The 23,280-nt window shown below is 49.9% G+C and overlaps 8 protein-coding genes across 8 annotated transcripts, besides 2 other annotated features; 5 read left to right on the top strand and 3 right to left on the bottom strand.

Moving 5' to 3' along the window:
• Positions 1–354: 354 nt before the first annotated feature.
• On the top strand, positions 355–1,170 carry ACLA_020520 (Ser/Thr protein phosphatase superfamily; the record flags this gene model as incomplete). Its single annotated transcript, XM_001268770.1, has 1 exon — positions 355–1,170. The coding sequence occupies one exon, from the start codon at positions 355–357 to the stop codon at positions 1,168–1,170; it is 816 nt and encodes a 271-aa protein (XP_001268771.1).
• Positions 1,171–1,614: 444 nt separating this feature from the next.
• On the top strand, positions 1,615–3,112 carry ACLA_020510 (acyl-CoA dehydrogenase; the record flags this gene model as incomplete). Its single annotated transcript, XM_001268769.1, has 3 exons — positions 1,615–1,712; positions 1,826–2,674; positions 2,746–3,112. 3 exons carry the CDS (start codon positions 1,615–1,617, stop codon positions 3,110–3,112), a joined length of 1,314 nt encoding a protein of 437 aa, XP_001268770.1.
• Positions 3,113–3,180: 68 nt separating this feature from the next.
• Positions 3,181–3,222: a microsatellite.
• Positions 3,223–3,891: 669 nt separating this feature from the next.
• Positions 3,892–4,846, bottom strand: ACLA_020500 (bZIP transcription factor; the record flags this gene model as incomplete). The annotated part of the gene is made up of 2 exons (XM_001268768.1): positions 3,892–4,454; positions 4,540–4,846. The coding sequence occupies 2 exons, from the start codon at positions 4,844–4,846 to the stop codon at positions 3,892–3,894; spliced, it is 870 nt and encodes a 289-aa protein (XP_001268769.1).
• A 3,961-nt stretch (positions 4,847–8,807) lies between these two features.
• Positions 8,808–10,381, top strand: gwt1 (putative GPI anchor biosynthesis protein Gwt1; the record flags this gene model as incomplete). The annotated part of the gene is made up of 2 exons (XM_001268767.1): positions 8,808–8,903; positions 8,972–10,381. The coding sequence occupies 2 exons, from the start codon at positions 8,808–8,810 to the stop codon at positions 10,379–10,381; spliced, it is 1,506 nt and encodes a 501-aa protein (XP_001268768.1).
• Positions 10,382–10,644: 263 nt separating this feature from the next.
• Positions 10,645–12,662, top strand: ACLA_020480 (amidase; the record flags this gene model as incomplete). The annotated part of the gene is made up of 3 exons (XM_001268766.1): positions 10,645–10,778; positions 10,854–11,431; positions 11,521–12,662. 3 exons carry the CDS (start codon positions 10,645–10,647, stop codon positions 12,660–12,662), a joined length of 1,854 nt encoding a protein of 617 aa, XP_001268767.1.
• Positions 12,663–13,067: 405 nt separating this feature from the next.
• Positions 13,068–15,158, bottom strand: pdeA (3',5'-cyclic-nucleotide phosphodiesterase PDE1; the record flags this gene model as incomplete). Its single annotated transcript, XM_001268765.1, has 4 exons — positions 13,068–13,102; positions 13,303–14,114; positions 14,174–14,862; positions 15,123–15,158. The coding sequence occupies 4 exons, from the start codon at positions 15,156–15,158 to the stop codon at positions 13,068–13,070; spliced, it is 1,572 nt and encodes a 523-aa protein (XP_001268766.1).
• A 2,294-nt stretch (positions 15,159–17,452) lies between these two features.
• ACLA_020460 (SSH4 family protein) lies at positions 17,453–19,121 on the bottom strand (the record flags this gene model as incomplete). Its single annotated transcript, XM_001268764.1, has 3 exons — positions 17,453–18,228; positions 18,301–18,606; positions 18,668–19,121. The coding sequence occupies 3 exons, from the start codon at positions 19,119–19,121 to the stop codon at positions 17,453–17,455; spliced, it is 1,536 nt and encodes a 511-aa protein (XP_001268765.1).
• Positions 19,122–19,647: 526 nt separating this feature from the next.
• Positions 19,648–19,676: a microsatellite.
• A 1,896-nt stretch (positions 19,677–21,572) lies between these two features.
• On the top strand, positions 21,573–22,752 carry ACLA_020450 (putative short-chain dehydrogenase; the record flags this gene model as incomplete). The annotated part of the gene is made up of 4 exons (XM_001268763.1): positions 21,573–22,112; positions 22,192–22,378; positions 22,437–22,550; positions 22,610–22,752. The coding sequence occupies 4 exons, from the start codon at positions 21,573–21,575 to the stop codon at positions 22,750–22,752; spliced, it is 984 nt and encodes a 327-aa protein (XP_001268764.1).
• Between the last annotated feature and the right edge of the window lie 528 nt (positions 22,753–23,280).

Raw genomic sequence — 23,280 nt, 5'->3', positions numbered from 1 at the left:
GTGGCGCAGTTGCTACTAGAATCGGACGGCAGTGGATGGAATGGAGGTACGGCAGACTCATCAGGGTCCCTTTGGAGGAATTCTAAACTGGAAAATTGTTGAGATTAACATTCTTCTGGAGATCTGGGCCCCCCAACACCCACCAAAATCCCCGACTGGTTGACCGAGAAGTCGGGGTTTTTGAAGGGCGCTTTCCCCACGAATGACTCCCGCTCATCCGCATCGGCTGGCGGTTACGGATGGAGACGAGAGGACCAGAGGTCTACCTAGATTTAATATTAGACCCGATTATTCTCCAAGTATAGAAAACACGCGGTTTGATAATAGCAAACTTCGACGACGATTTTGTTGCAAATGGCTTCTTTCCAGTTGATATCCGACATCCATCTGGAAGCGCCGCGAGCATACGATCTATTCGACATCCCTGCGCAAGCGCCCTACCTTGCTCTGTTGGGGGACATCGGCAATGTCATCGACGACGGTTTTTTCACCTTCATTGAGGCTCAGCTCCAGAAGTTCCAGGTAGTCTTTGTGTTATTGGGGAACCACGAGCCATATCGCTCGGATTGGGCGACGGCGAGAGCCAGAGTGAGGAAGTTCTCCGACTCCATCCGCCAGAAATCTCAGCAAGCGCAAACAAAATGTCCGGCAAAATTGGGAGAGTTCGTCTTTTTAGACCAAACACGTTACGATCTGTCTTCAGAAGTCACAGTCCTCGGATGCACACTCCACTCCAAGATCGTTGAGACCCAGCAAGAGCGCGTGTCGTGGATGCTGAACGACTTTTACTCGATCAAGCACTGGACTGTAGAGGACCATTGTGCAGCACACGAAGCCGACCTCACCTGGCTGAACAACCAAGTCACCAAGATTGCTCGGTCGGATCCGCATCGCAAGATCGTCATCCTCACCCATCATAGTCCCACTATGGACGCTCGTGCGGCTGATCCAGTGCATGTGAACAGTCCGATTACATCGGCCTTCGCGACAGATCTTAGAGGTGAACCGTGCTGGGAGAAACCCCAGGTGCGGTTATGGGCGTTTGGACACACCCATTATAACTGTGACTTTGTCGAAGATCGGACGGGAAAACGGATTGTGGCGAATCAACGGGGTTATTATTTTGCTCAGTCAAAAGGGTATGATGCGGAGTTGGTGGTTCGCATCTGATAGCGAAGTTGTTGTAGATAGAAGAGGAGCCTGTCCCTTGGGGAATTCAAAACTCCATTCCTGCTCAATTCCCAACACACACACACAAACCATTTATACACCAGACTTCTCCTGTGATAAATAGCCGATAATCACCATCGTTATCTAAATAGCTTATTCTGTAGGATTGAACACATTGTCGGGTATCACAGCGAATGATCACGCTTCCATCAACCCAGACAGGGACTCTTTGGACAGCCGTGGTTAACCGAGGCACGTTTGGAGTTGAGCTGCTTCCCCGTGATCTCGCTCTCTCTCCTCCATGGTCACCACAAACAACTCGCTCTTCTTTCTCCCCTCTCTTTTCTTTCTCTTTTCTTCTTTCCCCTCGTTTTCTCATGCTTCACGAGCTCGCAACTATTCTCTCTCGGTTTTGAATCCCCCTCCAGTCTCACACATTTAGCCATGGCTTCCATCGCCCGTGCCCTGCGGCCCTTGTCCCGCACCGCTCCCTCCTTCCGACTTGCTGCAAGACAGCCATTGCCCTACCGTCTGGTACAAGGGTATGTTCCTACGCATCTGAGAGTACCTTGATCAAGTGTTATTCTGAAATTGCATTTTCTTTCGAGTGTAAAGAATATCATGTCCTCGCAGTCACTGACTTCTCCATCTCCAGCACCCATGCATTCTCCACCACATCCCGCCGGCAGGAGATCGATCTGTCCAGCTTGACCCCAACTCCAATAACCCATCTTTCCGAGACCGAGTCACTGATGGCCGAGTCCGTCTCCAAGTTCGCTCAGGAACAGATCGGCCCCAAGGTACGCGACATGGACGAGGCCGAAGTCATGGATCCTGCTCTGGTCGAGCAGCTGTTCGAGCAGGGCCTGATGGGCATCGAAATCCCCGAGGAGTACGGCGGTGCGGGCATGAACTTTACTGCCGCCATCGTGGCGATCGAGGAGCTGGCCCGTGTCGATCCCAGCGTCAGTGTCCTCGTCGACGTGCACAACACCCTCGTCAACACCGCCTTCAACAACTGGGCCGATGCTCAGCTCAAGAAGACATGGCTGCCCAAGCTCGCGACCGACACTGTCGGCTCCTTCTGTCTCTCTGAGCCTGCGTCCGGGTCCGATGCCTTCGCTCTGCAGACCAAGGCGGAGAAGACTGCGGATGGCTACAAGCTGAATGGATCCAAGATGTGGATCACGAACTCCATGGAGGCCGGTGTATTTATCGTCTTTGCCAATCTTGACCCTAGCAAGGGCTACAAGGGCATTACTGCCTTCGTTGTGGAGAAGGGTACTCCCGGTTTCTCCATTGCGAAGAAGGAGAAGAAGCTTGGTATCCGGGCCAGCAGCACCTGTGTGCTCAACTTCGACGATGTCGTTATTCCCAAGGGCAACCTCCTTGGTGAGGAAGGCCAGGGCTACAAGTATGCTATTGGCCTGCTCAACGAGGGCCGTATCGGTATCGCTGCCCAGATGACTGGTCTGGCTCTGGGTGCGTGGGAGAACGCCGCCAGGTAAGGATTGTCACCTCGAACGGATGGATGATGCGCATGTTTTCTGGGGTCTCTACTAACATTATCCACAGCTACGTCTGGAATGACCGTCGCCAATTCGGCCAGCTCATTGGAACATTCCAGGGAATGCAGCACCAGCTGGCCCAGGCTTACGTCGAGATCGCCGCTGCGCGGGCTCTCCTCTACAACGCCGCTCGTAAGAAGGAGGCAGGACAGGACTTTGTTCAGGACGCCGCCATGGCGAAGCTGTACGCCTCGCAGGTTGCGGGCCGTGTTGCCGGCTCCGCCGTTGAATGGATGGGCGGCATGGGCTTCGTCCGTGAGGGTATCGCGGAGAAGATGTTCCGTGACAGCAAGATCGGTGCCATCTACGAAGGCACAAGTAACATTCAACTGCAGACGATTGCTAAGCTGCTGCAGAAGCAGTACACTAAATAAATTCGTGAGCTCTTCCTTCTTGTTGAGTAAATAGTGGGGGCGTAAGTATGTCTAAAAGGGACGTTTGATTTCTTTTCCTTTTCTTTTCTTTTTTTTTTTTTTTTTTTTTTAAAGAGCAATGAAAGGGTTCGCGTGTTCGAACCAGCCAGCAGAGTGAGCACATATTCTGCTGTCTCTATGCATGTCAGTCTCGATTTGTGGAGGACTAACGACCCATCATTTTTGCATGTATGATATCAACAGCATCTCGGCTATGGATGAGAGAAGCGAGACTCGTTCTTCGTCTTGCTTCACAGAACAGAAATGAGTTTTGTCATGGTTGGATAAAAAGTCACCCGTCTCCTTCACGGAGTTGTTTCCACCGGCGAGGGTCAAAGCCTCTTATTTAGCCCCTTGGATTGACTGTGCCGATGGTGTTTGGCAAGTATCAATTTCATACAAAGGTCAGAATTGGATGGCCATTATCTTGTAAGCATGCGTCTGCAGCCGACCTTTCGTTCTTGCCGCACTAACCCGTATGTCTTAGACCCAACGAATCGGATGAACGGTGATTACGCCTGCACTACACAGTGACTCGAATCACTGCCCGGAAACGTTGTCTAAAGATCTGAGACACGCACCGTGCCGGCCCCTCCAGATGGCCCACGGGGCTCAGTAACATGCGATCGAAGCCATCGGCCGGAGAACGGCTATTATTCCCTATGTCCGTGATGTCGGTGTGTTCTTTGCCTCCGTCGAATTTCGGTCGGAGGTTGCCGTGATCTTTTAGACAACCAAATTCAAGACTGAGGAGGCCAGCCGTAACCATAGCCTTGATTATTTCCCGGTTGATTTGGGGGATGGTGGTAATGCTGTGAGTTTTGAAGGACAGGGTACCCAGTTCCTCTTTCCGAGGATACTTCGGGCATCGGCAGGGACGGCTGGCCAGGTACGTATGGCGTGGCTGGCTGGGGATTCCGTAGGAGGTGCTCTCCATGTGTGCCCTCAGGGCCGCTGGCTCGGAAGTACTGTGGATAGGTCTGAAAAGGGGGCGCGGGCGGATGAGCGGCGCTTGGGGGGTTGAAGTTGACGTGAGGCATAGGGCCTGACAGTGTATTGGCGGGTTGTTGAATTTGACCCTCGAACCGATAGGGTTCAGCGGTCCGATTGGTGTAGTCTGCCTCTGATGATTCGCATATGGACGAGGACCGAGTCGACCCATACGCCTGCCACTCTGGCGCTACAGAGACTTGGCTGGACGCGGAAAGAACCGAGGGGGCTCGCGACACTGGAGGTACATTCAAGGAGTCAGAGTAATGGGCGGAAGACTGGGCCCCTGAAGGGCTGTTATAGGGTCCTTCTGCTGTATCGGCAGAAGCACAAGTCAGCCATCTTTGTAACACCAATGCAGGTTCGCGGGTGAGTGTTGCTTGTATTCAGTCACGTACCGACATTGGAATATCCTTGCTCGCCGGTGAGTATGGTCAGTTGTTGTCTCAGGCCTTTGATCTCCTGCTCCAGGACAGCATTACGTCGTAGGACATCATCATATTGCTGGTTCTTGGCCTGAAGCTCCGCGACCTGACTCTGCAGTCGCTCGATATGTTCCTTCGTACGCTGACGGATGGTTCTTTGTGCCTCTCGATCGTTGGCGCGTTTCCTGGCCAACTGTTCAGCGGAAAGAGTTGTCACTTTACGAGTCCCCGCACGGGATTCTCGTTTCTTCGACTGCGCGTTGTCCGGGGTAGAGCTCATCGTGCTCTTGACTGTTGCATCTGTCGTGGGGTCGTTACTACCAGTCAGATAGTACGTATGCCTCGAAAAAGATTTGTTCGACGTCGGGGCGCATGCCTTGGCCAGCGATAGCAATGCAAACCTTCCCAGGATCACGCATACGCCGGCAAAGATTTCAGAACTCGGCTGCTGAGATTTCGATATGTGACTTTGGCCGTTCCATATGCGTGGGTCGCGCTAAACTTGCTATAAACAGCACAAGGGCGCAAAAGGTCACTGAATGACAGTGGTTGAAAGGAAGACGATAGGTAAATATGCCAGGATGACGGAGCACACGTCCATGTGGCGCTTGGGGAACACTTCTAGGTACTTGAGCCTTCCAACAGATGACAGAGGTGAAACGCCCGGACCACAACTAAAAGAGCCCCAGCTTCGGCATCTTTATAAAGCCTCGGAGTTAGGCATGCGCGGGCCTCTAAAAGTACCTAGTAGCCTTGGGCGTGGTCTTTACACTGTCAGCAAAACTGCGACGGATCAATATGGCATATGAAGGGCGTAGTGTCTTCCACTTTCCAAGCACCTTGCCAGGTTACCGACCGTCTTTTCGAGTAGTTTGGCTGCCAATAATGAGCAAGCTTAAGGACGAAACAATCAGTGGGATGGACAAGAATGGGCATAGCGCCTTTCCCCAAGAGGCTACTTGATGGCCTATGGGTCGGCGCTATGTACGGTTTCCGATCTTCCCGACTACTACGAGTTATGCTCCATGCCTGGTTAGCACCAGGAGAGTAGTTGATTGGTAATAGACGGGGCCCCTCCCATGCTATTTCGTTTGCCCAGGTGCATTATATATGGCATGAAAGGGCAGGAGGTTTGTCCAAACATGTGCTCAATTCCCTGCCAATGTACTCGATAATCGGATGAATGCCGCCCTTAATCCTCGAAGTTCCCAAAAGACTGGGGCAGGGTATGATTGTATCGCATTCGCATAGGATACATTATTAGTGCTGCACTCATATGCCTGATATCAGTGGGCCTGGGACCTGGGTGAATCCTGCCCACATGGTCAATGCCTCAATAATGGCGAGCTCGACTGGAGTAACATTGGAAATTAGGCCAGCCCCGGGCACATCGCCGAGAAACTCCAGCGCCAGACCCGCCCCAAGTCCACAACTCTGTTGGCTAGAAAACCATATTAATTGAGCTAAAATTGAGGATCACACTTGGAGGTTGCACCCGGTCAATGCTCGCTCCCTCACCTAACAGCGGTTTCTTTGTATGGAGAAAAAAGAAAAGAGAAACAGAATTAAAATGCAAGGTCCTTGCTGTGATTGCAAGGAGGAATTAGGGAAGATGATGATGCACATGTCTTCCTTTCCCTCTTTCTCTTCTTTTCTTTTTGTGGGGAATTTGAAGGCAACCCGGACACAAAGCGTGCACTAAGAACGATTAGCCATGTTGGTACTTGGTAGTGCCGACCTTCGAGTTGGAAATTAGATGGATGATTTCGACCATCTGTATCTTGGCAACCAATAATAGATATCCTTCACATGTCTGTATCCCCAGTGCTTCATCAATATTTGTCCTGCCGCAGACTGTCGCTTGAGCAAAGTCGTCCATCATCTGTCAACTCCATCATCCTATACCCAGAAGGGGAAATCAGATCTCGAATTCCACAAAACCTGTCTCAGATGATAAGATCTGGAGGCTATATTGAAAGGAAGCAGGATGCGGGAACCATGGGTGTATGGGTGCTTGCCACGAGGCTGACGGTTTGGAAGACTGTCTCCAATCTTCTATCATTCCATGACTACGTAATGCACCTAGTCTGTTGAATTGCCTATCCAAATTGGATAAAAGCTGTCGACATATGATAGGCTAACGAAGCCATGGGGTCTGCTTGTCCGTTTGTTTGCGACTTTGGGTCTGTTAGGGACCTGAGGTGCTGGGTACCAGGACCATTAGACCAGCCAACCGTGTAACAGAGCAGGCTATTGAAAAGATGCCAGAATCCGGAGTCCAGGCCCCAAGAATTCGATGGCCAGTAAGCGAGGAAACAGGCCTTGTCGGGCAAATTCTTACGGCGCAGTCCACGGCTGGAGAAGACTGGATGACTGATCGGACATGACGCAAGGGTAGATGTTGGGTCATTGGGCGCACCTCCTGTCTCTTGAAATTTGGTTTTCAACAACCATGGAGCAAGAATAACAGGTTCAAAGCCTCAGGCCCTCAACCTCGGTCATAGAATCAAGCATCTTTTTCCATAACCACTCAAAAATTCTGTCTTGACCGGCACCAACCAGCACACAGAAAGAGCAGGAAAGGAAGAAAGCGGTGAGTCCCGAAGTTATGCCGGTGTCGCATGTAATTGCACTGATGCTAAGATTTATGTGGGCCTGGCGGCTGCACAACATAGTGTCATTAATAATATTTCCTTCATACCAAGGAATTGTCGTATCCTGTACAGAGGACTAAGGCCCAGATGGTAGGCAAGCATTGAGTCCTTAGTCCATACAGTATAAATACTGTAAAATAGACTAGAATTGGTAGTTCGGTACCTAGTTAGACTACCAAAGGGAAACTGAACCAGAACTCCTTCGGTATATGGGAGTACCCATACCTTGTTAGAGACTGCGAGATGTTGTTTGCCTAGCCACCCCTGTGTTGTTAGATTAATGACCACCAGCATAGTTCTGTAAAGTGTAAAGATGGCGCTTAGAAGTCGGAATTTAATCGTAATTCGCACTGACCTCAAAATGGGAATGCATGCGGATTAACTCTTTTCAGCCAAGCCTCAAAATGCCTATCCGGCTGTGAGATCATGGTCCAGGGGTTGTGGTAGGCCATCGGAGCAGTCCATAGTTTTCTGTGTATGGTCTGAATCACATCCAATCAGCACAGCGTGGGAATTGTCGCTGTCGTTCTCGGGGTGATATCAAACCGCAAGTAGGTCAATGAATCGGTTGGATTCTGGTCTGTACCAAGTCTCAAGTCAGTTACCAGTATCAAAATTATTATTTAGTCGAGAGAGTCCATCAAAACAAAACATGTCAATGAAAGTACAACAGGCACTTGTACCCCAGGATAATGCAAAGGTTCAAAGGCTCTTACAGTATAGCCTCGCATTCTGGCCACCAGTGAAAGCCAAATTTGTGTTTCGATGTAGCTGACAGTAGCATAAATGCCTCGAACTTCTCCTAAGTCCTTAGCTGCGTGCAATTGGGTCTCAGACAAAGATAATGGATGCCACCTTGATTATTTCCTGCGAGGTCTTCTCGCAATCACAGGCCTCTTTACTCCTATTCGTTCTGTTGGCAGGCTAAAGTCGTTATGGTCGGCTAGAAACATAAGCCAACGGCATGAGAGTAGACTGGTCTTTTGACAGGGGGGAAGTGCAAGGGTTGTTCTGCAGCCCAGCTGTGCAATAATAATAGTAATGGCTGCTTTCAATAATTGCACTTATCTTGATTCTTGACAACTTGTTTTCTCCAGCCAGTAATGTGGTGTCAGTGCATTTCTTTGATCCATAAGTACTTGAGCAGAGCCATCACTACGTGTGGTTCCTTTTAACAACATGGAATTTGGTATGGGCCATCCCACAATTCGATGATTTCAAAAGCAAGTGCTCCGTAAAGAGGCTGGGAACAGGGTAGTCTTGCAGTTTTCGATTCTGACGAATCATTCAATATGATAAAAATATCTACATGAGATAGTAGCAGAACTTCAGAAGAGGAAGAAAATGGACGAGGGAGATGAGATGAGATTCTTCTTCTCACCAAGCTGGACGTAACCAAGTTTACCTTCCCGATACGGAACTACTGGCGGCCTGACTATTCAGGCCACCAATAAGCCTATCTGTTATCGATAATTGCCAGATGGTATCTTCTCAACGTTGTTGTTTTCACTTGGTTTCTACATGACCTCTCCTGAGTCCAGACAAGCCACTGGGATAAATGTAAATCTTGCGGGACACTAAGTCGACATGGACTCGAGTTATAAAGCTCGAAAAGAGGCCTTTGTCTCCGGCCTCGCTGGAGGAACCATTCTAGAGATCAACAGCGTCACTCTGGTCGCTCCAGTAAGTGTTCAATCAGCTTCAAACCCTCACGTTTTGCAGCCGAGTGCTTAGAATTCATGAATGATCAGGTATCCGTTTTCCTTTGGTCTGTTCTACAGTCGCGCCTTTCCTTCTTTGCGCCCTACAGTGCTGCAGCACTCGTTGTCGACTTCCTGCTCAATGTTCTGGCCATTTTGTTTGCGACGACACTCTACTCATCTGCGCCTCTCCTACTCAATCTCTTGCTGATATCTCCTGCGATTCTGGTCCTTCTCAATACCAAATCTCGCCGCATACCCCAGAAAGCGAAGCCTCCACGCCAATCGGCTATAGTCGAGCAAGATGATTCAAAGCACGCTCAAGGTTCATTAGAACCTCTACCCATACATCCGTTTCTCACGACCTACCGTGCTGCGATGATGATCATCACTTGTATCGCTATCCTGGCTGTTGACTTTCGCGTGTTCCCGCGCCGGTTCGCCAAGGTGGAGAATTGGGGCACCTCCCTCATGGATCTGGGCGTGGGATCCTTTGTGTTCTCGGGTGGAGTGGTGTCTGCGCGATCGCTTCTTAAAAACAGAATTCATGGCTCCAGGAAAATTCCTCTCATCCAGAGATTGATGGCCTCGACGCGCCACTCCATCCCCTTGCTTGTCCTTGGCCTAATACGGCTGTACAGTGTCAAAGGCCTAGACTATGCGGAGCATGTGACCGAATACGGCGTGCATTGGAATTTCTTTTTCACGTTAGGCTTTTTGCCCCCATTTGTCGAGATTTTCGATGCTCTGGCCGTACTCATTCCCTCATATGAGCTTCTTTCTCTGGGTATTGCGGTCTTGTATCAAATCGCTCTGGAGTCAACCGATCTGAAGAGCTATATTCTTGTCTCTCCACGTGGACCAAGCTTATTGTCCAAGAACCGCGAGGGTGTCTTTTCCTTCCTTGGCTATCTTGCGATTTTTCTTGCTGGTCGAGCGATTGGTATTCGAATAATACCTCGCGGAACATCGCCTTCTAGAAACCCACAGCAGGCCCGGAAGGGTGTCCTCATGAGCTTGGGTATTCAAGCACTCGCATGGATCTCTCTCTTCGCACTAAACTCCACATACGCGATGGGATACGGGGCTAATATTCCGGTCTCACGTCGCCTTGCTAATATGCCCTATGTCCTTTGGGTTGCGGCCTTTAACAACGCGCAGCTTTTTGTATTTTGCTTGCTCGAAACTGTCTTCTTTCCGGCTGCGCACCGAACAACGACCAAAGACGGTGATTCAGAGCGAGTGACTTTCGCCACAAGCCGAATCATGTTGGCGTTTAACAAGAATAGTCTCGCGATATTCCTCTTGGCCAACCTCCTAACTGGAGCTGTGAACCTGAGTGTTTCTACTCTGGATGCTAGTACGGCGCAGGCCATGGCGATTCTGATCGGATATTCATCCATCATTACAGGTACTGCTGTAGCGTTGGACTATGCCAACATCAAAGTACTGCCGTTTTAGGCTGCTGCCATATCAGGCGTGTATACTTAAAATTATAGATGTAGCATATTACTATCACCGAACAGTAGATGTCAACAGAATTCATCAGTACATGTTTTGCTTTTTTAGGTGAACTTCGGCCGACATGTGAGCCGCGGTAAATCAGACTACGTCAGCGAAGAAGCTACTGCGAGCTTAAATGACCTTCATCAGCTTCATCGCTTTGCAAATCACCACAATTTGGCCGCCGATCACCAATTTGTACTGGAAGACTTCCTGTCATCATGGAGCTCAAACAGAAGGAATCCCACTTCGTACACTATCCCCAGATTCGTGAAGGTCCCTCCGTTCCCTATCAGAACGAGACGCAGTCAATTCCCGTCTTCCGAGGCACGCCTCTGGCCATCGGAGCTGCTCTGTGAGTGGATGTTGTCCTCCATACTAGGAAAAAAGTACAACCAAAAGAATCGTAGCGGTCTGACAATTCATGCAGTATTCATTCTGTTGGTTTTATTCAAACCTTCTTCTGGCGTAATGCCGGGTTTGATGTCATTCAGAAGGTACCTGAACTTCGCCAGTATGCTCCTCGTTATGATCCAACGGTGATTCCGGTGGGCGATTCGAGCACGTCAGCAGCAGAGGATCTTCCACCGTCATCAGCAAAAGAGAAAGGATCTACCGGCTACTACAGTTCGGCAGATTATCATGCGCTGTACCGCTCTGGGAAACTTACTCCAACCGCTGTCGCGGAGACGCTGCTACCGCTGATCAGGCGTGATGTCCATCCACCAGGGAAGCACTCGGTCGCCTTTGTGGAATCGCAGGCGGAATTGGTACTTGCGGCCGCGGAAGCGTCCACGAAGCGATATAAGGCGGGACAGCCACTGGGCCCTCTCGATGGCGTGCCAGTTGCAGTGAAGGATGAGGTGCACGTTGAAGGATACCAAAGGAACTTGGGGAGCAAATTGGACTTCAAAGGTGACTTTGATGGCACCTCCTGGTGTGTGGAGAAGCTAGAGGAAGCCGGAGCCGTTGTTATTGGGAAGACAACTATGCATGAACTCGGTCTAGGTAAGCATCGCCCAAGATTGTGGCCCATTCGCCATCTCTTCCCCAAAGAACCGAATGATTTGAATCTGACAAGAATATCCCGGCGACAGACACCACAAACAACAACCCAAACTACGGGACGCCAAAGAATCCCCACAATCAGGACTACTACTGTGGTGGTTCATCAGGAGGGTCTGGCTACGCGGTCGGCGCAGGCCTCGTCCCAATCGCCCTGGGCGCAGACGGCGGCGGCTCAATTCGCATCCCCTCCTCATTCTGCGGCATCTGGGGCCTGAAACCCTCGCATGGACGCATCAGCAGCTTTCCTACAGCCTCGCTGGCTCCCACAGTGGGCGTCTACGGGCCGATGGCAGCGAGCGTCGACGACCTTGCTCTCGCCTACCGGCTCCTGGCGACGCCTGCCCCTGCCACGGAAGACCCAGTTTCCGCAAACTTCCCCGACCCCATATCCAGCCTCTCAGCCAGCTACCCGCGACCCAAGAACAAGACCATCGGCATCGTCCGCGACTGGATCGACCGCGCCGAACCGCCCGTCCGCGCCGTCTTTGACGCCGCCCTCGATTTCTACCGTAAACACTCCTACACCGTCGTCGACATCGCCATCCCGTACCTCCCCGAGGGCCAGCGCGCTCACATCCTAACCATCATGGCCGAGATCGCCTCAGGCCTCACCCCCGCGCAGATCAGCACTCTCACCGCGCCCACCAAAGTCCTCGTCTCCATGGGCATGTGGCAGATCACCGCGCAGGATCTCATCGCCGCCCAGCGCCTCCGCAACCTCCTCATGTCCCACCTCGCCCATCTCTTCCAGCAACATCCGGGCCTGCTCATCCTCACCCCGACGACCCCCATTCCAGGCTGGAAGATCAGCAGCGCGACGGACCTCGTCCGCGGCGTATCGGACGGCAAGGGCTCCGTCCGCAACATGGAGTATGTCTGGCTGGCGAACTTCACCGGATGTCCGGCGATCAGCTGTCCCGCTGGCTATGCCGGTGGCGATGAGGGGGCGCGGGTCCCCGTCGGTCTGATGGCGATGGGCGAGTGGGGAACGGAGGAGGATCTGCTCGCATTTGCCAGGGACGGAGAGGCGATTCTGGATCTCCCTAGGAATCAGCTATCGAAGGCCGATGGCTTGAAAGAAGGGTCCTCGGGATTAAGGATCCCAAGCGGTGAAGGTTGCTCATGGGAGGATGTAATCGCAAAGGCTACGGCCGCAGCTACTTCTAACTAAAACCTTCAACTATGACGTGGAACCAAGACTGAGCCAGCCGATATACACAATTATCCTAGTGTAATTGTTCCCATACCCCAAACTCGATCATGCCGCCCTTGACATTGTCATTTACATCATGTACAGAAAGACATATGTTATGAAAGAATAAATCACATGCTGCCTACTAAGACATCGTCCGGAATAAGAACACCCGCCCATTAAAGCTTGGAATACCTGAAGATCAATTGCTATGAACAATAAGGGGATCATAAAGTGAAACACTGCTGGTAATGAATGCTGAGCCAGATTGAATGAGAGCGCCAAACATAGACATAGAGCCTTTCCGCAGCCATAACTATACAGAATGTCGTCAAGATTCATTATGCTGGAGGGGGTCAAATAGATAGTGGATCATGGTACGACCTAGGACAGTGGCAGATCGAGAGCGAAAGAAGTTACTGTCCCAGTTGGTATGATATGTGGGCCACTAGGATACAAGGGGAAGTTGTTCGATAGATATCTTGTAATCGTCATCCATGCAACGAGTGATGGTGTCAGGTTGTATTTTATCGTCTTGAAGATGTCGATTGTGGTGTTTCACCAAGACTGCCGCTTCATATCCATATCCCCTCTCCTCGATGAGGAGCATAGAACTCACAGCCCAGCTTTGCTGCTTCTCCTCGGGTCCGAAGCTGTTGCAAGATTCGTTCCCGAGGTGGGAGATCGTCCGTCAAATCTTCTTTGATATGAATGATGTAGATCGGTAGCCCGCTCAAAGGGAGAGAGCTAGAATCTGCACTCTGGGCTCTGTCAGGGACAGTCGGCGATGGAGTAAAATCAGATAGATTCTGATGATCACCAATATCGTCAGGTCCGTGACAGCTCGGTGTCTGCCCATCGTACACTAGTTCAGGAACCTCCGCCAAGCCAGACCCGGACGAGTGGAATCGTGGCCGTATGTCTATCGTGGCAGAGGCCAAACTGGTGGGGTTCGACCCTTTCTCCGGTGCGACTGAGAAGCTTTGAGGTCGTTTTGATCTCGGACTCAATTGATCCGCACTTCTATCATTGGCATGGGTGTCTGAACGCTTGCGTTTTCCGAACGCTGGGATCGCAATGTTAGGGTGTTTGGCTTCCACGACCTTTCCAGCCAGTACGCTTAATTCCGCAATCAAATGTCGTGGACAGAGATGGCCGTATAGACTGGCATCATCGACAGAATCGTCGTACGAGCATTCAATGAAAATAGCACGCAACTTTCCGGCTACAATTTTGGGCGCCGCGGTCTCCCAGATGCGTTTATTGCGGGGATCAAGCGAGATAGAATCCGGTTCAACATCGCCAAAGATAACAATCTCGTTACCAGTGTGATGGTCACGCAGGAAGAAAACAGAGCTGTCCACCGTTGCCCAGATAGCATCTTTTGCGCTCGCTGAAAGAAGGCGCGGGGAGCGAGCAGGCGAATAGATCCTTTGAGTTCATGACAGTCAGTGAAATAGGTCAGGGTGATTGGATTTTGGAAAACTTACCCTGCATCAGTAGTGTGATCAACCGATATAGCTCTTGATGGCAGCAGCAAGGGATCTGCAGCAAAAACTGAGCTACCGACGCGATGATGTGTTCCGCTCTCTGGATGGTAGCGTTGTCTGCAACGCCCATGACTGACACCAAGACATCTGGCTAACAGACCATCGCACGCTCTGATATACCCCTTGGCATCCCCGCGTCCGAATCTCGGATTCCCTCCCTCAATTAGCCGTTGGTATGTGAGGAGGCCAGCTCCCCCGTCTTCATCCGAGAGATTTGGCCAGATCACATCATTAAACATGTGGTTCTTGATGGCAGCGACAATCGACGGCAATGCAGCCAGTGGTTTTGGTCCGTTCCCTGCTTCCAGCATGGGCGTGTTAATTGCCAATCCCGACAGATGGTCCAGGTGGGCATGCGTGATCAGGACGGCCCCGATGATGTCTCGGAAAATGTGCGCCGCATTTGCTTGGGCTGTTTCATAGGGCAGTCTGAGACCGGCAAAGGGCCCGTCATTCATCATATGTACTCCATCTTTGGTTTCTATATGGTTTTTCTCCAAGGTGTAAATGATTCCCGAGACAAGGGTACCTGCATCGACTGCAATCACCGAATTGGTTGACCAATTGGTTGCTGTTGATCGGACAAGAAGCCCAGTCAAACTGTCCTCGCGAGGACCTCCGGTTGGACCCTTTATGAGAGACAAACGTCAGTTATCAGGTGACAACGCCAGAACCCGAAGTTATTCCAAAGCGACGAACTAGGTGGCCCAGTTTCGCCGAATCCAAGTTCTAAGAATAAGACATGAAATGGAGAGAAACAAAGTACAATACGTATTATTGAGGTAGATATCACATGGCGAAGGTATTCAGAGCCATGCCAAGAGCCATTGTTTACCAGACCAACCAACAGATGACAAGCCAACAAGCAAGGAAGAGATAACAGACTTACCAAGACGATAACCTGGAATGTTGCCTTTGCCGCCATTATCCACAACTTAGCCAGCCAACCTTCTCACGTTCTAAAACAAACGACGGAGTGGAGATGTGTCCCGGGAAGGACTCTATGAGAAGGACAGTCGCAACTTCCCTGTCTCAGAGAAGCGAGCCCTGCAGCGGGCAATGTCTCAATCTCGTTGATGCGGTCCTTGGACTCAAATCTAGAAAGCGAGTAAAGGCGACAATTTATGGGTTCTCTCCATTCGGTTCTGCGCGCGTCACACACACTCCCTACCAGTGACCCCGATTCCAAAACCAGTATCGAGCGACAGAAGGAATGGGTGAAGAAAAAAGAAAAAGAAAAAGAAAAAAGGGTCCTGCTGGCGTCACACGCAAATTCAGGATGCAGTATGTATGTAAGCGACGCGCGTGACTGCTCTTCGAGATCCCTGGCAAAACCCGGCAGGTTGCAGGGTAGCCGACGTCTCCGAATTCAGATCTCTTTCCCCGTAAATGTATGTGTGCGTGGTACACGGGTGTAAGAGGCTTTGCCTAGACTCGTATAAAAACCGCAGATCCAGTCCAGTTGGTGAGAAGCTGATTCCGAAATCAAGTATTGTACTGTTCTGGCCCGCTGTTATTGGCGATGGCAGAGTTCCGATCCAAGCACACTCAATGCGATAGTTATCGGTCACGGAACCATCCAGCACAGAGATCCGGATAGGATGTAGTTCACAGGAAGGACTTTTGCGAAAAGTCCTGGTCGCAGAAAGGCGGCGTACATGAATTGAGAGAGAGAGTTTATTCGAAGGATCTGTCTACCCGCGAGCACATTAACAAAGAGACTGTGGCTGAGCGAGGTCGGCGATAAGACCAAAAGGGAGAGTTCCGATCGATGGGTCAGACACTGATCAAAGCGCGGCAGATCTGCGAATGAGTGATCGCGGTTGAGGCTGAAATGGCCGCCGAAAGTCTAACGGGTCTGTGCCACGATGTTTCGATTGTGGTCAGGGAGCAATGAAGGCCGTCTGTTGTTGGTGCGAGTTAGCTGGAGGTGGAAGATGTGAAAGACCTGGACGGAATGTCAGAGAGGAGAACCCTGTTTGTTCTAGAATAATAACAACCAGTCCATGCAGTTCCATGGGGAGAATAACTCACCTCCCTTTAAAGGCTGTTGTTTTTCTTTGTGACCAGAATAGGGGAGGTGGAAGTGATTTCATTGTCTGGAGAACTAGAATGACGTTACTGCGGCATGGAATGTCTAGCCTTATCGCCGATTTCTCTAGCATGGGCATCGAAGTACTCCACAGATTAGGTATCTAAGGTAGTTATTGGTTCTTCCTCCTGCTGCCAGGTCAGGATTTTGTGGGGATTTGGTTCTCCTGTTCTAACTGGATCAACGGCTTATACCGAGTACCTATATATATTGACTTCGATCCTTTCTTGCATTGTTTGAGCGGTATCAAAAGATCTTTGTTCCAGGAATAGACTGAGTGGTGCCTGAGGCCCATGTGGTATTTCCGCCTGGCAGCCTTGATGCCTGGATATTGTTCCCTTTTCCTCTTCACTGTCACACAATTTATGAAGGATCTGAAAGATCTAACTCAAGCAAAGAGAAAATATGACATAACGGAACCTATTGAAATGAAAGTCTACAGGTAATCCTCTTTGAAGCAAGTAGTTTCGGTAAGAAACTCATACAATGACCATCCTCCTTCAAACAGACTACGACCACACTACAGACAACATAGGTAGTGCTTTTGACGGCGGTGGATCAATAGAGCAGAAGATTGATTACAGATGATAGTTGACCATGACTCTTTGTTGTCAGTGTAAGGGATTCTTCAGAAGGAGATAGAAGATAGCAAGTCCAAAAGAAGTATTGAGCACAATTTCCAGGTTAGTAGCAAAGATCAGAATTTCCTCGTCTTGACCCATACCAGCTCACCTCACCATGAAAGACGACATACATTCAACGGGAAAGGTGATGAGATGATTTCCGCGCATCGTGGCAGCGAGATCCTCATAAGTATCAGTAAGAATTAGGATGCACAATCACTGCGATCCACCCATGTACAATCAAGTCGCAAGTACAGAACAAACGTGTTTCCAATCCCTATATACGTAACTTCATATCATTGCCACGTCTGAGCGGCATAACCCATAAAAATCCAGCCACAAGATCCCGCCCACTGAAACGCCAGTCCAGACCCGCTAAATAATTGACAAGACGAATTGGAATGAGGTATACACATTAGGAGGACAGATAGATAAAGCCCTTCCGATGATTGACGAATGGATTAATATCGTTCGGAAAAGCAGGGGAATAAATAACTCGCTACATTAAGGCTCGCTGTCCGATCGTGCAGTATCACCACTGTGATTACCAACGGCAGCATCGTAGCTTGGTATCGGTGGTGAACCCTGACGTGGCAGGTCTCCGGCAATATCACTACCTCTTCGGCTACCATCGGGACTTGAGTACTCGGGAGGTGGGACCTGATCATCGAGATCGTTCGTGTTCAGTAGAGGCGTTTGTTCCCCATCAATGGTGTTTGCCTGACTCGATCCCTCCCCAACGTCCTCGTGAGAAGGTATATGGGCAAGCTGGGCGAGAGATATATCTGTCGGTGACCGGACCGGGCCGGGGCTGCGGGAAGGTGGAATCCTGACGGTCGAGTTCGTCCTTGCATAGCCTGCCTCTTGGTAAACCCGCTGGGAGATCTGGGCGGCGCTCTCACGACCAGACTCCAGGAGGATACTGCCTTGCTCGCTTCCATAGGGTGGGGGAGGGGCTAGGCTGCCTGTCATGGGGGCCAAGCCCCATTTCTTGACGTTCGCTTCAATGAAAACGAATCCCATCTGACCAAAGTTGACATGGACGGTACACGGGCCGTTGGCGCCGACTGTGGGAAAGAAATTCTGTGTTTTCGCTGCATGGACCACATCCTCCAACTTTTTGCCATTGCGAGTGAAGAAAATTGTACCTGATCGAGGACGATATCCTACGCCAATAACATCTCCCTGTGATAAAGGCGGGCCGTAGGGCGTCGATGCGAATGGCTGATTATGCCGACGATGACCTGTGGATGAGTATGCGACGGAATACTTGTGGAAGCCTGAGATATAAAGAGAGTCAGTAATCTTTATGGCGCAAAACGAATCAAACTGCCATTGAGCAATTGACTTACCCGGGAGTCGAAATAGAGGATATGGCTTTGTGGTCATGCCAACGCTGACAAGAGTGTTTTCGGGCTTATCGTAGATCTTCGCTTCCCAGTAGTAAACGTCATTCTGCTTGGGTACAGGCAAGTTGGTCTGAACACTGCATTCCGAATCATAGAATTCAATTTCCGTTCGGCCTTCAACAAAACAATTGGCGATTTCCAACTCTGGTTGAAACTCCCACGCTGAGACACCCTTTTCCTGTATCGCGAGGAACTGAGATAACGAAATGTCGGTCTGCATCGACTCGGGCGGGTAGGCTTCCACAAATGCTTGAAAACCATCAAATCAGCATTGACTACATCGCAATTAAATCATCCTATCAAGACTCACCCTTTGCTCTCATATATTCGGACCGCGACAGATCATCCATCACCTCCAGCGCTTCCGCCTCCTCGCGCGCAAACGCCTGCTCATCGTCAAACTCGCCGGGTCGCCCGATGCGATCAAGCATAATCCGGCCACGCCGTGTGTACTTGAAGAAGAAAAAAATGGCAAGAACGATGACAGCAACGACCGCGGAGCCAAATGCTGAGAGAACACCGATCAAGATACCCTTGCCGGTCGAACCCGACGAATTGCCACTGACGCTGACCAGGCCGCCATCATTTTGGGCTGTGAGTGACATTAAAACATGCTCGACATTTTTAGCGACTAGACCTGCATCAGTAGACGGGATGGGCGCTGAACTTGTCGGGATCGAGGTTGGATTCCTTATCACCGAAGTGGTGAGAGTTGAGGCAGCACCCAAGAGAGCACCAGGCCCCGATGCCTCAGATCCCCGCATCGTTCATCGACTGGATGTTGAAGGTCAGAGTATCTGGCCTTGGATCTCTGATAATTATTACAAACAAGGACAGGAATAACCGACAGCAAAAGATTTAATATAAAAAAAGCAAAGACGTAGAATACAAGACGGTTGACACCGAGGAGATAAGAGGGTTGTTGGATGGAGGAGAGTGGAAGTTCAAGTTAAGAGCGAGAGAGAAGAGAGAGAGAGTCTAGCTGGGAAGCGTAGACCACCTACCTACGATGGTATGTAAGTAACCGACCTAGATACGGTGGTAGCTTACCCAGAATGACGCTTCCGGGGGATGCATTCAGATTCGACTTCGAGGTAGGACTTAGACATTCTTCCTTTCTATATGAGTTCTATTGATGCTCATATCCCAGTTCTGTGTCTCGCTCAATTCCAAGCCCTTTTCTCCTCCATATCCAACATGACAAAAATGCAGGATCCCCTGAACAGGGATGGAGTTTGTGTCAGCCCTTCTGTCAGCCCATGATCGGTAAGATACAGACTGTGATGTAACTTACCATACCTTACCATACCTTAGCATACTTATCTTGGACCTGCTATCTAATCGATGACGGATTGTGACAGATACAAAATGGCGGCAACACTACCTATCAACCTAAGTATGGATGATAAGCCCTGCTTCTCAGCCAACTAACCGTCAAGGGACGAGATTCAGGACAAGGAGTCGTCTAGAGAACCTCTCCTAGACTATTGATCTAGGGATAGTGAGACAACTCCTTGACAGGCAGGATCATTGAACAGAAGGTCATTTCTGCTTGCTCTGCATCTCCATAGGGCACGCATGAACAATTTCAGAGCACATGTGATATACCTTTGGCTCTTCGTGCTGCTTGACAATATCTGCAAGATTTGCTAAAGACACCACAGAGGGATGGATAACCACTGAGTATTAATACCCCTATTGACAGTAACAAGAAAAGCAAATTAAAAGAGCTAAGACCGTTACACGAGCCCTTCATACATTATTAGTTACTCAACTGTTGGCACCCTTCGCTGCTGCAAAAAGGGCTGTGATGTATTAGACTCATAGCAGGATCCGGTCTATATTTATCTTTCTCTGTCGAAGAAGTCGCGCATCGCATCTTTATATGTCGAATCGTTGCGGTATATCTTCAGTATAAAACCCTACTTTACCACAGTATTTATGATGGCCGAGCCTCTCGAGTCAGCCTATGGAGCATCATGGCATCAGCTGCCTTAGTTTCCGAACGAGAGATTTATTGTACCGAATCATCGAAGCTCTTGAATCCAGATTTTGGTGGTCTACTAAAAAAAAACATTTATCATTAACTTCCCTAAGAACGTCACGACTGGATCTTCAATATCGCATCTCGGTTAAGTGGATCTACTTCCTGGCACAGTATCAGATCATGCTGCCAGGTCTGTAAGCGATCATCGGAGATAAGATCAATTCCGAAATATAACTCCTGCTACAAAGTAATGAGTTCTGCTTGACTTCATGCCAGCCTACCACGAGGATGATTGCACTGACACCTAGACTATTCGCAAGGACAATGCTGCTCATTATGAACTGCCCAGTAACTGCGCACCAGTCCTCCTATCCCTGAAATATTGGGCTGAATGATCACAAGCTCCGCCATAGATTATGGCATGATAGTTCTTTCCAGTAGGTTGGACCATCTTCTTCCAACGACGACTAGCGCTGGTATCATCATGCAGTACCTGTACGTCGTCCCTGCTGGCAGGGGTAATCCCTTGCATATTCTGGGCAAGAAAAATGGCCCTCCTCCACATACATGCTCGACACGATGGCCTTCGATCATCTTCGCTATCCATGTAGGTTTTGTTCTATCTGCCCCGTGGTGATCTTCTTTCTTGAATCTCTGGATTTGGAAATACCATTCGATAGCTCTATCCGTGACTCCCATGCGAGCCGGTCATCACGGAGTAAGATTCTTATATCCGGGCTGGGTATCACCGAATCCACGATGGGCAATTGACTCCATCCCAGAGGATGACCATCAGGAAGATCAAAACGAAGGGGAACGCTGAACGGCACTACATTCTAACCGGGATCTGCCTAGACTCTAGCCACTTTCCACTGCACAGGGCTAGTACCGTTCAGGTCGAAAATAGAGGGGGGCGTGGAAGCCAGAGAGGATATCCCTCGAAGCAGGATTGGTGGTTTCTTGTTTGCAGTTAGATGCTTCCACCCCATATCCCGAGCAATCGGCGAGGCCGTACTTTCTTACCACTCTGCCCATCTACATACGCATCAGCAGGGGTTCGTGTTGGTATATGAGTAGTCAAGGACAAAGAAGTATTAGAAATCGCGACATCATAGGAACTTGGCGACAATGTACAGGATATATAACCGTTACTTCCCTGATCTTGTGGTGTTGAGCATCTCTGTTGTTATTCCCATCCACTCACCATCACTCATCTGGAACTATCACCATGCCCGCCCCATACAACACCAACACTGTGGCAGACGAGCTAGTCGCTGATTATGCCCCCCAGATCAAAGACAAAGTGGTCTTGACCACAGGCATCTCATCGGGCACACTCGGCGGTTTTTTCGTCCAGTCCATCGCGAAGGCCGAGCCAGCATTGTTGATCCTGGCTGCTCGCAGCGCTGAGAAGCTGGCCCAAACAGCAGCAGAGATCACGACAGCCCATCCTGCGGTCCAAGTCCGTACGCTCCAGGTGGATTTGGGCTCATTACAGAGCGTGCGGGCCGCGGCCGCGCAGGTTAATTCATGGCAAGATGTCCCTGTCATCGATGTTCTTGTCAACAATGCGGGAATCATGGCGGTGGACTTTAAGCTCTCACCTGATGGATTTGAGTCCCAACTAGCAACAAATCATTTAGGTCCGTTTTTGTTCACCAATCTGATCATGGAGAAGATTGTGGCTGCGAAGGAACCCCGGGTGGTGGTAGTCAGTAGTTTTGGGCATCGCTTGAACCCTATCCGCTTCGATGATTACAATTTTGATGTATGTTGGACTCCTGAATCGGCGCTAGGTAGACTTGTCAGTATCCAAAGGAAAACTAACGGAGAGATGACCGCTGCAGGATGGCAAAACCTACAACAGCTGGTATGCCTATGGCCAGAGCAAGACAGCTAACATGCTCTTTGCCATCTCCCTGGCTCAGAAGCTTGCCATGAAGCATAATCTCCAGGCGTTCAGTGTCCACCCGGGGGTGATCTGGACCAACTTGGCGAACCATTTAGACTTGAGTGTTGCATTTGACGGGCTGGGTAAGTCTTTGCACTTCCTCTACCGCATGCATTGATCCACAGACTGACTCTGGCCAAGGGGCCCTGGACAAATCTCTGGGTAATAGGGAAGGTTGGCAGGAGTTTGATGTGAAACCTCTAGAAAGGGGCGCTGCGACACATATCTACGCGGCATTCGATCCATGCCTTAAAGGTATGTGGTCCGCATAAAGACCTCGATGCATTTTCTTCTATGTACTGACATGTCTGTAGCCAATAATGGAGCGTACCTACTCGACTGTCATGTGGCCGATCCTTTGGTGGACACCGTCAAACCTTGGGCCACAAGCAGCTTCGAAGCCGAAAGGCTCTGGCGATTGAGTGAGAAGCTGGTGGGACAGGAGTTTTCGTACTGATGACGGTGGATGGGGAATTGATTTGTAGATTCGCGAGATGTAGTTGAGATATAGGACCTATTGTTCGCCGACCTCGGCCTCCTTTCTTCCGCAGATATGTTTGCGGTATTCTGCATGCCATCCACTGATGACAGGGTACTTCTTGCTAACCTTATCCACGGACGAGGTTGGTGAATCCGAAATAAAAGTGAGATCTTCCTTCAAAATTGCTCGCATGTAACTAGTTTGAAAGTTAGGAATATAGATTCAGCTCAGTCATAGTAAGCTTTTATCTCTTATTATGAGTGAAACTTACCTTGTTGGTGTCAGATGTTGATTGTCTCTTGATCTATTAGCACCTATGGTATCAGATAAGGCATACTGCGGCTAGTCCATCCTAGTAAGCTGAGGCGGTGACCATCACATTCCCTCCCATCTGACCTCCTACTCTTCGAGAGTCAGGGATTTAGTAGGCTCCTACATTGCAGCGTATTCTCGCTCTTCATCGTCGTCGCAGCTCCTTGCCTTCCTTGTTGTTTTCAAAGACTG

The sequence above is a fragment of the Aspergillus clavatus genome, genomic scaffold, assembly GCF_000002715.2.
Source record: "Aspergillus clavatus NRRL 1 1099423829805 genomic scaffold, whole genome shotgun sequence".
Lineage (NCBI taxonomy): Eukaryota > Fungi > Ascomycota > Eurotiomycetes > Eurotiales > Aspergillaceae > Aspergillus > Aspergillus clavatus.
The sequence above is the reverse complement of the archived record's forward strand: the minus strand, read 5'-3'. Positions and strand labels throughout refer to the sequence as shown.